This window comes from Sorex araneus, chromosome X (assembly GCF_027595985.1).
Source record: "Sorex araneus isolate mSorAra2 chromosome X, mSorAra2.pri, whole genome shotgun sequence".
Lineage (NCBI taxonomy): Eukaryota > Metazoa > Chordata > Mammalia > Eulipotyphla > Soricidae > Sorex > Sorex araneus.
Window position 1 is genome coordinate 237,792,062 of NC_073313.1, and position 17,884 is coordinate 237,809,945.

Sequence of the window (17,884 nt, forward strand, 5' to 3'; positions counted from 1 at the left end):
ATATACAAGAGCTATAAGGTACTAGTAGAACTTTACAAGAAAAAACATCCAACTCCATCAAAAAATGGGGAGAAAAATGAACAGAAACTTCTTCAAGGAAGAAATAGAGATATCTAAAAGACACATGATTTATGCTAATTATTATATCTCTGAAACACTATTTTTTTAAAAAAATTTATTGAATCACCATGTGGAAAATTACAATGCTTTCAGGCTTACGTTTCAGTTATACGGTGCTGAAACAACCATCCCTTCACCAGTGCCCATATCCCACCACCAAAAAAAAAACAGTATACCTCCCATCCCGCCCCCTCCTCCCCCCATAACTGATAAATTTCACTTTACTTTCTCTTTACTTTGATTACATTCACTATTTCAACAAAAATCTCACTATTATTGTTAGGCATTCCCCTTTAGAGTCAGACCTGTTGTGAAGAGATATGAGGTCGCATGGCCACGCGATAGGTTTTGGATTTCTGTATTTTAGCAACTAAGTCCAGGGAAATTTCTTCCAGATATTGAATCATTGAAAGCTTGTAAGTCTCATCTGTGGTCCTTATAATATAGCAGTCGCCAGGCCCTTTCACCCCGGAGAGAGAGAGAGAGAGAGAGAGAGAGAGAGAGAGAGAGAGAGAGAGAGAGAGAGAGAGAGAGAGAGAGAGAGAGAGAGAGAGAGAGAGAGAGAGAGAGAGAGAGAGAGAGAGAGAGAGAGAGAGAGAGAGAGAGAGAGGAGAGAGAGAGAGAGAGAGAGAGAGAGAGAGAGAGAGAGAGAGAGAGAGAGAGAGAGAGAAAGAGAGAGAGAGAGAGAGAGAGAGATACCAGAGAGATACCTTTCCCGTCCTGGGCAGGCATGGGGCTGGGGCTTAGTTCTCAGTCTGGAGACGATCTGCAAGGAGCTACCGGTACCAAAAGTAGTTTAGCTGGCCTCCGGAGTCATGCTCGTGCAGATGCAGAGAGGCCGCACATGTGCAGCCCCTGGGATCACATCTCGGCGGGGAGCGGGGTCCTGAAACACTATCTTCCAGAAGTTCAGGTCCAGTAATATAGAAATTCTGGTGAATTAAATAATCTATACACAAGCAGAGCAACCTAGGATTTACTTAATTATCAGTGTTGTGCTTAAGGCTCACAGCAGAGCCTGGCAAGCTACCCGTGGCGTAGTCCATATGCCAAAACAGTAACAAGTCTCACAATGGAGATGTTACTGGTGCCCGCTTGAGCAAATCGATGAGCAATGGGATGACAGTGATACAATGCTTAAGGCTGTATGTCTGTGTCTATAGTAAATGTGGAGATAAAATCCATATGAAGAGTGTCTCTTATTAGCTAGCATCTGTGGTGCAGTACAGTTTACTCTGGCGCCCTAGACTCAGGTATTGAGCCTCTTCTTTCTACTAGTAATGACTGTCCTTTATTCACTCATCCAGAAGAATACCCGCAGAGAGAATTTTTGTCAGTTCTGGTGTTGGGAGTCAGATTAGGTAACTAACCAATAAAAATTGTGAAATTTGGGTAGTCTCCTATTATTATTAACCAGCAGTATCTTTCAGAAAAGTTACATATTGCCAGTAATTCCAGAGTAGAATTTCACATTTTGGGTGGGTTGAATGAGACAGCCATATTTTGGCCATGACTGGTAGTTCAGAGGTTGATTCTGTCTCTGTGCAGAGGAGTGAATCCTGGCAGTACTTGGGGGACCATATTTAGTGCGGATCAAACCAGGGTCAGCAGGACAAAAGGCAAGTGCTTTAACGCCTATACTATCTCTCCCATCCTTGGAGTTCACATTCTTTGTGGCATAACACTCCATGGGAAAACTAAAATACTTCACTGTGTAGATGCTATTTGCATGCTTTCCATTTTGGAAAATAGTTAGCCTTGTTATCTAAAACCCTGGGCTGGAAATTTAAAAGACTAGATTTCATTTTTACTTTCTTTTCTGCTGCCACCTGTCACATATTTGCAATTTTTATCTACCACTTGATAAAAGTATAATACTGATTTTATAGTATGAGTATATAAAGGAGAGGATATGTAATAGTCATAGTTAATAACTTATTAAGTTTAACGTTTTTAAATTTTACTTCTGAATGATACTTTATTGTTTCCTCCTTTCCCCAATACTTAAGGTATTTGTGTTTACTAAGATTTAAGGAAATAGAAGAGGGAAAAGTAAGAGATAAATCTTACCTTATGCAAAATTGTTCTTTTTTCAAGTATAACAGGTCAATATAGCTAACGATTGATACATTAAAAAACTTTACTAATATGTGTTAGAATTTGCTACTCTGCAAATTGATTATAATTGTGTCACAGGAATAGTGATGAAAATTATATTTTGCATTTTAAAAATTGGCATTTTTCTTTTCAGGATTTGAAGCGTTAAATTATTTACTTTGATCAGATAATTAAGAAGATATAGTTTCACTGATTATTTTATACCAGAATAATCTTTCATTATTAATCCACTTGAGTCTTATCTCAAATCAGTTCTTCAGTGCTGCCAATTAAAAATGGAAAATGTATGCTCAATTTCAAGAATTAAAAATAATGCCTTGGGAGGAGCATTTCTTTCCTGCGGTGAGCAGAATGTTGGACTTTCCAATTAAGGCCATCTCCATACTAGAAAGGAGTAGTCAATTATGAAAATTATTTTTTGAATAACCAATTTACATGTCCCTAATTGTATCCATTTCTTTTGAAAGACTGAACTTGAAGTTTATGATGTTTTGATTGGTTATCCCTGCACTTGTTAATACCATTGCAAGAAAGGTTCCCCTATGAATGGGCTTTGAGTGCCTTTTGTAAATAAATGTTTGACACATAAGTAAATTTTATTTAATGAATGAAAAATGCCTAAGGATTTTTTAGCAATTTTCATATTGGCACACACTATACCTTAATGGGATGATAGCATCTTCGAGGGCTGGCTGAACTCACTTTTGGACTTTTACACATCAGCAGAGGAGAAACTTTTGAAATTCCTCAGTGATGACGATGCATTCTGCTGAATAAAATTGCAGTTCTGGTTGGATTGCCATTGCTTTTTATGTGATAGTGTTTGTACAACTGTGTGGATGCCTCACAATTACATGAATATTTGCTTTTATCTTATGAAAACTTACTTGGACATTTATACAAGTTTTTTTTTTTTTTTAAATCAAAAGCATGAAGCATAGTTCTCAAACATTGAGATTAAGGTAAGAATACTTAGGCTAAAAGTGACATTTTGTCTTATTTGATTGAACCTACATTGAACTAACATCAGCCAACATAATCAGTCATGAAGAAAAAGAACACAATTCAAGGAGTTTATGAAAAGCTAATATCTGTGTGAGATAAATGGAAATTGATTACAAATGCATCTATTTAGTTATTGTGATTACATGTAAATGGACAGAAATGATTGTATGATTTATAGTCTCTAGTTCTCTGTAACTGGAATGTCTTCTACCATGCAACTCTCTATATAACTTTTGTTTTTTCTTGTACTTTGGGGCCGGGGGAGGGGAACTGTTGAAAGAAAGACTTTCTTTTGCACATGTTAGTAAGGATTGTGAAAGGAAAGAGGTAGCCATTTCATCCCTTCAAGAGAGGTAGCCGAAATCTATCCTTTTATTTTCAGTATAATCCAATAAACAAAATATTTTTGCCAGCCCTAGTGCTTTCATCATAATATTGAATGAATAGTTGTGGAATAGTAGCATTAAAGTTTCAAGATTAAAAAGGTCACTATATTTGGAAACCAAATAAAGATGGCCAGCAGTTTCAGAGCCTGTGTGATATGCGTGTCCTACAAAGTAATTAGTGTTGTTGGATTTGTTTGTAGCTGATTGCTGTGTTTGAAGAACAAGAACCACTCCACAAGATTGAGAGCCCCAGTGGAAACCCTGCAGGTCGGCAGAGCCCAGATGCTTTTGAGACAGAAGTGGCTGCCCAACTGGCTGCATTTAAACCAATTGGTGGAGAAATTGAAGTAACTCCTTCTGCTCTGAAATTAGGTGAGTGTATTTTTAGTGGTATTCTTTCATCATCTTTCTTACTATGAGTTGCTCCTATGTTATGACTGATTCTGTTAATATCTTTCTTTGCAAATATATCTGGTTTATCTTTTGGCTTTTTAATTATTTTTCATGTAGCTCTTTGTTGCTGGTGATACTTGGACAAGTGATTGCTATGATTACTTTATGGCAGGTGAGTCAGAGTTGGAGGCTTTTGACACATAGTAGGGCAAGGATTGGGTTAGACTATTAAATGATGAGGTACACCTATATAACCCAGGAGGGTCACATTTTCAGGAGACTGCAGAAAGTGATATGGAGAAAGTTAAGTGTTATCAAGGTATGCAGATTATAAATAAAAATCACTTTCTATTTTAACAATCTTTATTTCCTCCCCAATCTACATCGTCACTGTCATTGTCACTCTCATCCTGTTGCTCATTGATTTGCTCAAGCAGGCACCAGTAATGTCTCCATTGTGATACTATTGTTATTGTTTTTGGTATATCAAATTTGCCACCTCGGAGAGCCCAAACTACATACCTCAAAATGTGGGGAAAATGTTTTTAAGTTATTTATATTTATATTTTACTGATATGTTTAGATGAGAGCAACTCATCCTGTGATTTTGCTCAAATGCTTTTCCATTCTGTTTGTTTTGAGATATTGGTATTAAAAAATAAATATTCCCCTAATATTCCAGTGAATTTATAGTTCCAGTAGAAATGATGTATCCACTTTTGGTTTCTATCTGAGAGATTAACTTAGATCAGTTTGACAATATGAAGCTTTGAAAATCTGTGAGTATTTTGGTGCTTTTAATTCTTTTCATGTCCAGTGTAATCAGACATTTAGAGACTGCTCTAAGCATATTTATTTAGGTTAGTTCTCTAGCTAGAACAGAAACCTTCTCTATTTTGCGGAGGAAATCTTATTCTCTTTAAAATAAAGCATATGCTTAAGATTGTAAAAATATGTTACATTGTACAACACCCTCAGATTAGAAATCAAATGCATAGTAAACGTTTATTTTTCAAATCATAATGTTGAATATACATTTCCATACTACCTTTCTGGAAAACTTTTGTAGTGATTCTTTCAAAATAAAACAATTGGAAAGTAATGATCTGTGGTCTTCATGATTTTCCTCGATCATCTGGAAAGCAAGTGAAGTTGTCTACTAGAATAGTATAGTAGAGGGCTTTGTGGCAGCTTCCTTTCTTGGGAGAGAGGTTTGTGGCTTAGGCAACCTCACAGCCCTATCATTCATTTGCATAATGGATGCCTTTTTATCCATTATGCAAATAGTATGGGAGGAAAATTAGGCAATAACAGAAGACGAAAAGGGAAAATTGCTCTTGCTTGCTTTAATATTCTATTTATAAGCCAGCACTGTGGTCTTTAAAATACTAAACCTCAGAGTATCTGCTACCTAGTAATTTCACCTTTATCTTTTGAATTTTCTCAGGAAAACTTTCTCAGGAAAAAGTTTGTTTTGTTCTTTTTTTTAATTTCATTTTTCAAACCATCTGAGTAATATAATGTTGCATGAAAGAAAAAAATGTAAGCTAAGGTTCCTCCTCTTTGAGAGTAGGCCTTCTATTTCTTCAACATTTATTTTGGCTGACGTAGAGACAGAAAATAGGAAGTCTACACATCAGTGCATATGAGGCAGAGCCTTGGGTCTCCTAAATCTTTTACTTGTAAGAATTGGTTTAAGCATCTTAATACTTTGTGGGGTTCAGTTATCCCTCTCATTTAAGGGATGAGGTAACAAGCAAATTTGTTTTGTAGCTCACACCAAACCACAAACTATGCTGTTAGTAGAAAAAAAAAACAGGATCTGAACCTTTTATGAGGTTCTAGATTCAGGACACCCATTTGCTCTGGTGTCTCTTATATGATATTCGTAACATAAATCTGAATCATTTTCCTGGGATTAACTTTGTGAATGGAAATTCTGAATATGCTCCACTTCTTTGCTCACAGATCCCATTTTCCCTACTACCTGCCTATGAGGGGAGGAGATTAGCTAACCTGCAGTCTGGGATGCTAAATGCTCTCTTCCAGCTATTTTCTTTATAAACATGGCATCCGCTCCAGTTTTTCCTAGTTTTTCCTTCCCAATGTTCCCCATTTTCTTCACCCAGTGTGTTCATAGACATTGCTGCAGGCCAGATCTTTATCATCAATCAGATGACTGCAGAGGCCTCAAAATGATCTGTTTCTTTACAGTGACTGCTTTCTCCAATCTCTACTTCTGCCAGAGCTGCCTTTCTCAATTACAAATATGGTTCTATAACTCCCCTGCTTAACAACTCCAATGGTTTCATATTGCCTGGAGAACCATGTCCAGGCTCATTAGCACGCTGATGCAGATGGTTCCTCAGAATTAACTAGAGGAATTTGAGTGGTGATGACTAATGAAAAAAAAAAATCATCCCTTATCACCTAGTATGTTTCTATCAAATTGAGTAATTTTCATGGGTATCAGGAGCAATAATGGAAGTATATTGGCACTGTGACAGTTGGTGGAGTGCAGTAGTAATGTGTTGTGCCTAAATTGTAAGTGTTAATTCTCTTGTAAGTTGAATTATCTCAAAATACATTGATCAGGTTATTATCAATATGTTTTGAAGTTAAAGGAAGTCACACAACCAATTTTGGTTACTATTCATTCCACTCTCCTTTGGTTACTATGTTCATGGTTCTATAAAAGTGTGACCTGGATGTGCTTTCAAGCCCACCCTGAATCCTGTTAAAGGAAAAGTGGTCAGATGTGGATTAGCATTTTTGTTAGAGTGATTTATTGTAACTGGATTGGGTTGGGGCAGTGACTCAATTGGTAGAGCTTATGGATTCTATCCCTGACCCAGGAGGCCCCCTTAGCACTGCCAGGTTGGTCCCTGAAAACAAAAACAAATAAACAAAAATAACGGTATTTTATCTACTTTCAGCTCACATCTCCCATCCCGAGCGATCCCTTCAACCATCATTGATTTAGTGACCCCCTTCTATATCCCAAGCTGCCTTCTCCCCCAGCTCATGAGGCAGGCCTCTAACTATGGGGCAGTCTTCCTGGCCCTTGTCTCTACTGTCCTTGGGTGTTAGTCTCAGATTATGATCTTTTATATTCCACAAATGAGTGCAGTCATTCTATGTCTGTCCCTCTCTTTCTGACTCATTTCACTTACCATGATACTCTGTCTAACCATCCACTAAGAAGCAAATTTCATGACTTCATCTTTCCTAACAGTTACCTAACAGCTGCATAGTATTCTACTGTGTAGATGTACCAATGTTTCCTTTACCAGTCGTCTGTTCTCAGACACTCAGGTTATTTCCCAATTCTGGCCATTGTAAACAGTGCTGTAGTGAACGTGCAGGTGCAGATGTCATTTCTACTGTGCTTTTTTGCACTCTTGAAATATATTTCCACAAGTGGTATTGCTGGGTCAAATGGGAGCCAAATTTCTAGTTTTTTGAGAAATATCCATATTATTTCCAAAAAGGCTAGACTAGTCAGCATTCTCACCAACAATGAAGGAGAGTTTCTTTCTCCCCACATCCACCCCAACACCGGTTGCTTTTGTTCCTTTCAATGTGTGCCAGTCTCTGTTGTATTACATGATATCTTATTTCTTTTTGGTCTGCATTTCCTTGATGATTAGTGAGAAAGAGCATTTTTTCATGTGCCTTTTGACCATTTGAATTTCTTCTTTGAGAAAGTTCCGGTTCATTTCATCATCCCATTTTCTGATGGGATGATAGCCTTTCATTATCTTTATTGCAAACTCTATAGCCATAAATAGAGAGAGAGTAAGAGGAAAATTGTCTGCCGTAGAGGCAGGGGTAGGGATGGGAGGCTGGGTGGAGGATATTTGGGACATTGGTGGTAGAAAATGTACAATGGTCGAAGGACAGGTATTTGATCACTGTATGACTGAAACCCAAATATGAACGTTTTGTAATGTAGCTCATGGTGATTCAATAATAAATAAAAAATAACTGGGTGCATGTAAAGCTAAACTGTTGGGGCTGGAGGGATATAGTACAGTGGGTAGGGCGTTTGCCTTACACACAGCTGGCCCAGGTTCAATTCCCAGCATCCCATATGGTCCCCGAGCACCACCAGGAGAAATTCCTGAGTGCATGTGCCAAGACTAACTCCTGTGCATCGCCAGGTGTGACCCCAAAAAGCAAAATAAGTAAATAAATAAAGCTCAAGCCTTGATCCCCAGACTTTTGTCTTTGCTCCTCAATGAGCTTGGGAACTGGAACTGTCTAGTTTTCTTGAGGTTTGATCACCAAAGCTGGTATTACAGACATCATCATCATCGTCATCATCATCATCATCATCATCATCATCATCATCTCGTTAATTGTCAAGTTTCTCGAGGCATCTCAGTAACGTCTCCATTTGCCCTAACCCTGAGATTTTAGAAGCCTCTCTTTACTCATCCTTCCCAAGGATGCCGCATTGGAGGCTCTTTCAGGTCAGGGGAATGAGACCCAGCATTGTTACTGGTTTTGGCATATGAACACACCATGGGGAGTTTGTGAGGCTCTCCCATGTGGTCAGGAAACTCTCGGTAGCTTGTTAGGTTATACCAGAGGGAGAAGTAGGCTATAGATGTAGGCTTCCAGGGAGCTTGTTTTTAAGTCACAGGGTATTACAGACAGGTATTACAAACACAGGGATAAATTCTCACTGGTTTCTCATACTTGTAACCCATTCAAAAGAGATTAGTGCTTTAATCACTGTCAATTTATGTGTTGATTTAATCTAAGGAGAAACAATCTAAGAAATACTAGGAATCAAGACATGTTTATAATTGTTATTCACCAAAAGTTTGTTTTGCTGAGAGATGAATTAAAAATGTATTGAAGCTCAAATATGAAAGTTTTGTAACTGTAGCTCACAGTGATTCAATAAAAAATAATAAAATAGGGGCTGGAGAGATAGCACAGCGGGTAGGGCGTTTGCCTTGCACGCGGCCGACCCGGGTTCAAATCCCAGCATCCCATATGGTCCCCTGAGCACAGCCAGGGGTAATTCCTGAGTGCAGAGCCAGGAGTAACCCCTGTGCATCGCCAGGTGTGACCCAAAAAGCCAAAAAAAATAAAATAAAAAAAATAATAATAAAATAAAATATACTTGATGTTCAAAATATTTTTTATTTATTTTTAAACACAATATATTAATCAGTAATACAGAAATCTATAATAGCCTTCCTCACATGTATACAGAAAAAGGTTGGCCTCTTCTGGTCTTTTATCTTTCAAGATGAAATATTTAACTGATAATAAATGGAGATTTTGTATTCACAGGCTCTTCATGATCCAGCTGCTTCCTCTTTGTCCCCCTTTATCACTAACCACTCTTCTATAGTGACCTTAGCTTGTGGCATTTGTGAATCACCTACCATCTTTCAAATTTGCTGTGATTTTCCAAATCCCTGTGCATTATCAGTATATTCCTTTCCCTAGCTTAGCCGTTTGTCTTTTTGCTGCTTGGTTACCATGTCTGTGCCTTTAAGCTCATGCTCAATGTGACCTTGTTTCTGAAACCTCCTTCGAATCTTCATGGTAATGTGGTAAATGTTTAATAAATGGATTTCTTAATTTTTCATCCAAGAGTGAAAGGTTAAGAAAGATGAATAGGAAAAAATCTTCTATCAGCCTATTGGGATTCATAGTCTCATACCCTATAAACTAATGGAGTATATATTTTTAAATTGTAAGAAGATTTTTAATCAAGTGATCAACCACATAATTTCAGCTTCATTCATCTAAATTATTTTCTGCCATTTATTTTCTAACAGATTTTCAAATGTAATATGAAATAACTAAGTCTTGACTCAGCCCTACCAGTCAATCATTCTAACACTTTGATTAGATTCTTTGTTTCAGGACAGAGAGATACAGAGGAGGTGAAGTGCTTGCCTTGCATGCGGTCAAGTCTGGTTCAGATGACCGCACCAAATGTGGTTCCCTAAATTCTTTCAGGAGTCTCTTCTGAGCATACAACTAAGAATAGCCTCTAAGATACCTGCCTTGTATACAGTCAACTCAGGTCTAATCCCTGGCATCACATATATTCCTAGAGAACACTAAGACTGATCATAGATCCAGCAATAAGCCCTGAGCACTACTTGGATGTACACCCAACCTTCCATGTTTTTTTAGAAATTCCAATGCTTTTTGGATGCCCTACCAAAAAAGAATACACCTGCATTTTAAAGAGTTGTGTCACTATTAGAATAACTTTTGAAAATTGATGTCTAGAAATACAGTTCCACCAGATTTTTCAACTAGCAGGTTTCTAGGATATCGATATTCTTTTTCAAATGAGCAATTAAAAGCCTCCAAAGAAAGTATATGTTCTAATGTTCTAATTTAAAAAAGTAGTGGAAGAAAGAAATAGAATTGGCATCATCATCTCTAGTTTCTAGTAAAGTTCTGTCTACTGCAACACATTTTTTTTTATTACTGGCAAATTTCAATTACCCGTGTACTTTAGATACTATATGTAATTTAAAAATAGCACCTTAAATCCCTGGAAATTGAGAGTTTAAATTAGCAAATATGTATTATGAATGGTTTTGAGTAAAAACTAATAAAGGTACAAATATTAGAAATTAGATGCAGAAGAATACTTTAAAGTTCTTTAAGTTTCATAAATGAATTTTCTCTTGTCTTCTTATCTTATTTTTGGCTGCCTCCACAGTTATATTTATGCCTGTGCTTTGGGAGGAAACTTACACCAAAATCAGATGCTAATGGGATCTTAAGATGAGTTTTCCTCCTTATATTGTTGGGATTTTTGTTTTTTGTGTATGAGAAATGCTCAGGGCTTCCTCCTGGCTCTTTAATCAGGAATAATCATTCCTGGCAGTGCTCGGGGACTGTATGGTTGTGCTGGTGATCAAACCAAGGTCAATTGCTGGCAAAGCATATACCTTACCTACTGTCTAATCTCCTCAGCCCTGATTGTGGATATTTTTGTACTTTTTGACATTTGATTTTCTACTTATAAGGCTTTTTAAAACAATACAAATTAGTGAGGAAAAATAGTTTGCATTTGAAAAATGAAGATCCCTGTGGTGGAGGTGTAGTAATGGTAGGGATTGTGCCCAGTCCTGTTTAGGGCCCAAGAACAAGTATCCTTTGCTCTTTGCCCTACTAGTCCCTAGACTACCTTTTGTACCTGGCCATCTACTGCTCCCCCAAGCATACTTGGTTTTCTTGTGGTTCCTATAGTAAGACCATAATCTAGAGTTGCTCTAATTCTTACTTCTTGAGAACCATTAAAGTGGATCTCCTTCGAAACCCTAACCCTATTTTTTTTTAATTCGTATTTTTTTGGGCATTTTAATTTTTTAAATTTTATTTTTAATGAATCACCATGAGATACAGTTACAGACTCACAAGCTTTCATGATTACTTTTCAATCATACAATGATTAAGTACCCATCCCTTCGCCAGTGCCCATTCTCTACCACCAATATTTCTAATATCCCTCCCGCCAACCCCCGTCCCATCCCCTCACCTTTGTGGCAGGCATATTCCCTTTCACTCTCTGTCTCCTTTTGGTTTGCAATACAGGTAATAAGTGGCCATCATGTTTGGTTCATAGTCTACTTTCAGAACACATCTCCCATCCCAAGCAAGCACTCCAAGCATCATTTACTTAGTGGTCTCTTCTCTATCCCGGCTACCATTTTCCCCAGCGTGTGAGGCTGGCTTCCAAGCTGTGCAGTGATCCTCCTGGCCCTTATTTCTACTATCCTTGGGTTCTAGTGTCCTATTATGTTACTTTATATTCCACAAATGAATGCAGTCATTCTATGTCTATCCATCTCTCTCTGACTCATTTCACTTAGCATGATACTCTCCTAACCCTATTTTTGGACCCAGCTGTAAGACTAAAGAGATCATTTAACCTATACTGATCAGGATCACCATTTTTCCACCAAAACTATAATTGAAGTACATTTAGAGCCCCATAGAGGTGGATATTATATACTAGTACCATGCTTCCTTCCTGATGTGTTGACACCATTTTTTCCCTGCTCTGGAGTACATTTATCTGTAAAACTACCCTTTGTTATTCCAATGGACTATGATTGGCCTAAGATAAATTCACTAATACCAAGTTAAATTTGATTCTGATTCCCTGCTCCTGTCAGTTTTCCTCCCTTCTCTCCAATTAATTAGTCCTTTTTATGAGCCTTTTGATCATTTTGTTTTCAGTACCGATGGATTGAAATCTGCTACTCAGGGTTCAAGCTTCCGAAGGGGGAAAATAAAGAAAAATTTTCTCTAGTTATAATTATTTTAGCAATGTAATTTAAACAGGATAAAAGTACTTTAAACTTGGTTGTTGACCCTCTTGTGATCTATATTACCCAGATAGAAAGCAATCTGATTAAAGTGGAGAGTTGAAATGGTAGTAGCTTTATTTTCTTTTCTATGTTAAACTTTGAAGATGAGATACTTTCTATTTGAAAGTGACTCTTGTTTTTCAGACTTGAAAGCTGAAAGGTGCCTTAGATGCTCTATTGTTTCCATGTGTGTTTGTGCTTCATCAAAACCGAAATGGAAATTATGATTGTATGTTTGTTAAAATATAATTGTTTTCAAAACACTGAGTTCTCCTCTCTTTATTTTCAGTAGTGCTCAGAAAATATGGTATAGACAGAGATTACTGTTGGAAACTGTTACCCCTTTTCTGTCTGATTTTGACTAATTTACTACATAAGGAAAACATATGGGAACATTTGTCTGAATTTTTAATGAAACCAAATCCCTTTATGGTGCTGATCTTCAGGAAAAAATAAAGAAGGGGGAAGTTTATCCCTTTAATTAGGCTTCAGTGTGTAAGTAGCTGCCTTGCCCATAATGTGAGTTTAAGTATTGGCATCTGATCCTGGACAAACACACTCACACCACACACATTGCAGCACTAAGGCTTAGGGTGAGGCTGGGTTGGGCTAGGCTAGGCCACTGCCTGATCCTTTGAATTCTGACTCCAAAGCACACACACGTTGGTTCCTTGCTGCTGGACACTCTCTGCTGTGGACTGTGAAACCCAGAATTAAAATTACTGGGAACTGAGGTCGTTTGCTTGGATGAATCCATAAGTCATAATTTGGTCATGGAATTTTATCCTATTTGTTTCCTGTTAGAACTGGTTATTCAAAAGTTAACAGCTCCAGAATAGCTTTTCTTTCTTTTCTTTTTTTTTTCTGCCCTTGGAGCCTGGTATTATTTTCCCATGTAGGCCTAGATGAATGATGTTGTAATTAGCTATGGTAACCTTGCCAGGCTATCATCAATCAGTCATAGCCAGAGAGTCAACAAAGTGTTTGCCTGCTTTCTGGTAAGACAGTAACTAAATCAGTTCTAAGAAGGTCAAGGCATTTCTATCCCATTTCTGGCACCATCCTTCTTTTTACTCTTGTGGTTCTGTTCCTGTTTTAGCTTGTCTTCAGAGTTGGTAAAAAGTTCTTTAGGGGGTGAAAACAAGTCAGTAAAGGGCCTAAGGTATTTGATTAATTATAAAGAAAATCAATAACTAAAGACAAACAACGCAAACAAATATGAAAAGCTAATTACCACACATGAGTTGTCGTATTAATGAGGTGAAAATGTGAATGATAGTTCAAGTAGGATGATTTAAATCTATATGGCTTTGTCTCCTCTGGACAATTGCAGCTGAATAATCAGCATTAATAAGCTTCATAGATATGTGGTCAGTTCATAACATTTCATAGAAACAAAATAATTTGGAGGTCCAGGAAAATAGCTCAAAGCACTGGAGTACATGACTTGCATCTCTGAGCCCTAAGAGCTAGATACCACATTGATCTCCTGCCCCCACACCACCAAATCTGGCCTTCTGGCCGCAAGCTCTTTATGAGGGGCCCCCTGAGGCCCAAGCACCACAGGGCCCATGAACTAAACCACCTGACCCAGCAGGTCAGGTGTCATTGGGAGAGGCCACAGCATATTTTAGGCATCACTTGGAAGCACCTTAAAATCAATTAAAAACGCAAAAATAGGGACTGGAGCGATAGCCCAGTGGGTAGGGCATTTGCCTTGCACACGGCCGACTCAGGTTCGATTCCGAGCATCGCATATGGTCCCCTGAGCACCGCCAGGAGTAATTCCTGAGTGCAAAGCCAGGAGTAACCCCTGTGCATCGCCAGGTGTGACCCAAAAAGCAAAATAACAACAACAACAAAAAAAAACCCACAAAAATAGGGGGCCAAAAAGATAGCACAGTGGGTAGAGTGTCTAGAATACAGCTGACCCAGGTTCGATCTCCAATACCCAATACGGTCCCCCAAGACCACCAGGAGTGATCCTTGAGCGAAGAGCCAGGAGTGAGCCCTGAGCAAGACCATACATTGCCTATAAACAAAGAACAACAACAAAGACCCTACAAAATAAATAAATTGAGTTTTACTTGCAATTAACCTATGTCCTTACATGCTATTTTAGGACTGCAGAGACACTACAGTGAGTGAGGTGCTCATGTTGTATGCAACGCAACTGGGTTTAATCCCCAGCACCACATATGGTGCTCCAAAACTTGCCAGGAATGATCCCCTAGCAATCAGGATTAAGCCCTGAGCACCTCTGGTATATCCCAAATCACCCCCACCCCAATACAAAGTATTTTTAAAGTTAAAATATTATAGTAAATTAATCAAGAAAAAATAGGAACAAGTCATCATTTTAATAGAACTGCTATTTATTTTTTCTCTTCTGGTCTTCTTAATGTCCAGGTGCTATTTCAATTTAAATTTTCATATTGACTCCCTGCTTCTTCAGTTCTCCTTTTGTTTCTTTTTTCTTTCTTGTTTTGTTTACCATAGCTCATAGCTAAATTTTTGGCCTAACTGGGTTTAAAGCTGGGCATACTAATAGAAAAAGAAAAATTGTTAAAGGGAATTGTTGTTAATCATTTAATAAAAATATAGTATACTTAAAAATCAACCTATCAATCTTTTTCTTTTCCAGCTACATTTTCTCTTTATCATAAGACCCCCAAACAATACAGAACAACAACAAAAAAACATAGCACTGAGTTTGCTACCTTTCCTTTGGTCTCTCGATGCTGCTGGACCCACACTGAGACAGTCTGGGATCCTCTCATAAACAAACGGAATGAAAGGTCACCTTCCTCCTGTTCACTTATATTAGACCCTTGGGTTTTCAAGCCTCTTTTGCAGATTGCCTTTAATAGCAAGTCCAGCGGGGCTGTGTTTGCAGAGGCCCAGTCCCTGAGATGTGAAAACATTTTCAGCCCTGCCGTCATTGTCAGCTCCTTGCCATTGAGATAGTCACTGACGAAAAGATTTTTAGCCTGTCTCTTCGACAGAATGAGAAAGAGAACCCCACTTTATCCACCCGCTCCCCACTTTCCTCTTCTGGTCCCCACTCATCTTGACTGATTCCGTCCCTCTTCCATTCAGATACTCTGAAGCAGCCACACAGGAACAAAAGGCGCAGATCTCCCTTCGCTAAATATAAATTCTGCTCCTCAGCACTCAGTGCTAAACCTGGTTGGGTCCGCAGACGTCCATGATAGGTGGCTTTAAATTACTTTTCTGTGTCAAAATGTTCTTAAAGTTAGGACTTGTATTTTTGACTAGCTAAAGCTTTATGGATACAAAGTAGATCACATGTCTCATGAATTTCTAATACCTAAAACAAATTATTTACAATAACCATTGGATTTTCTTTTGCATTATGAGAATCAGGAACCTCACAAAACAATAATATGGTAAAATCTTTTGCACTAGCAGCTAAAATATAAGGTTAGGCTGCTGGGAATGTTTTTTCAGTATGTGAGTATATGCATGATTTTTTTTTCCTTTCTGCCCAGATGGGCAGGGGGAAAAAAAAACACTAATTTAATTATTTACAGAAGATCCATCTTAGGGACAAGTCACTCAGAGTTGGACACGCTTTTATGACTGGCTCAGAATTTTCTCATTTGCTTTATTTTTTTTTAAATAAAAAAGCTGTATGATAAATTATGCCTCAATATACACACATTTAGTAGACACACGTTCTTGCTCTTTACCCTATTTGAATTTTTACTAAGATGTTGATTTGGCCCAGTGAAAATGAGAAAGACTGAAACACCTTCATCTATTCATTCTCACATCCCAAGGTGATAAGGAAAGGTGACAGCCTTTGCTTAGCAATTGCCATAAGAAAAACTCTCTGTCTTTTGTTTACCCTTCAAAAAAAATGTTTACCAGATAAAAGAAGACAACCTTCCTGATATCACACCACACCCTGTCAGTGTGACATACAAACAGTGCTTCCTTCCATGGGATACAGAAAATGGTGCTGATTCTGTTTAGGATGAGGGATCTTTGAGGATACTATTAATCGTCTAAAATTGCTAACTGATTACCTTTCTGGACCAAAGTGAGTTTCTGTGTTTAACTCCTCAAACTTCTTTACAGATGGAAGAAATTTGGGTTTTGTTTTGTTTTGTTTTGTTTGTGTGAAATAAAAAGGAAATTCTGTGGTACATTTTGCTTATTTTCTTTGTGTTTATATGGAAGATTTGGCTATGATTACTCGATGCATGGATGTGGAATCTGGCATGAGCAAGGAAAATAATGGAGTCGACTTTTATCTTTACCACAACCGATTTAATGTCATAGTACCTCATGTTTGGTTGTAAGATAATGTTGACCAAAAGAGGGCATCACTTGGAGATTCATATTTCCTGAAATTGTGGGTAATGGTGATTTCCATGTCCTCGTTTAAAAGAAAAAACTTTTGTACTGTTTGCTCTGAAAAATGGCATAGCGAATAGCAAGCTGAATGGCTTTTTGTCATCTGGTTCAGCATAATTATGATGATCAATTAAACACTACTTTTGTTTTTAAAGTAAATAGTCTTCCTACCCCAGAGAACTGAAAGCATGAGGCAAACTTCTTATTTTAGTCACAGTTCAGGAATAATGACCTTTTGACCTTGGGACTTCAGCTTGGTCTTTCAGTTAAATGTCCTTATGGCAGAGAGTTTGGCATTTGCCCAGCTAACATCTGCTCTTTTTAGCATGTTGGTTTTAAGAAAAGAGTTATGGAAATCAGTATATTTGTAGTCTGTGCTTGAGAAGATGGAGGAATCCCTGTCCTGTGTTTGTTTAATCAATAATTATTTATTCTTAAACAATAGATCAAAACCATTAAGCTACCAGAGGAATATAAAATAACACAAGTCATGAACTCATTTTTAAGCAGTTTACAATCTAGTTGACTTAAATTACTCAGTAAGTCTTTAACTTGGTAAAGTTTCCATTTTTATAATTTACAACTGTTGTCATCATATTACAGAGCATGCAATTGCAAAGTCTTTTAGATGAATAATATCTTATTTCATAAATTTAATGTGTACAATAGCTTTATGTGTATGCCGCAAGTCATGTGTGATGTTTTCCCATAATCCATCGTTTATTCAAATCTTCAGTTTATGGAGAAGTTCAAGGAAACCATTCCGATTCACAAACTTCAAATGTGTGGTCCATCTGCGACTCTATAGTTTTTTTTTTTTTACTTTCTATTTTGGGGACAATTCATATTCTCTCTGATTAGGTGATATGAAATAACTAGGAAATCTCAGTACTCTGCAGTGTTACTATCCTTACTTCTCAGAAGCAATGGAATGGCCCGGACTGTGGAAAATGGGTCTCAAGGGACCTAATGAGGTGATGAATGATTATTTATCTATCTAACCATCCATCCATTCGTTCTGGCCATCCTGCTCCCTAAGGACACTCAAGTCAGATATAAACTCTTTATTTTGTGTAGTGTACTTGGAGACCAGGCTCCTCCCTTGGTGCATTC

The 17,884-nt window shown here is 37.7% G+C and overlaps 1 protein-coding gene across 3 annotated transcripts in view; it reads left to right on the forward strand.

The window, feature by feature from the left end:
• Nucleotides 1-17,884, forward strand: part of PARD3B (par-3 family cell polarity regulator beta) — a 1,223,953-nt gene that overhangs the window by 485,951 nt on the left and 720,118 nt on the right. For all 3 annotated transcript variants that reach the window (XM_012933501.2, XM_055122817.1, XM_055122818.1), the window contains exon 3: nucleotides 3,830-4,001. In XM_012933501.2, the coding sequence (XP_012788955.2) occupies nucleotides 3,830-4,001 (172 nt within the window). The remainder of the gene's footprint in view (nucleotides 1-3,829; nucleotides 4,002-17,884) is intronic.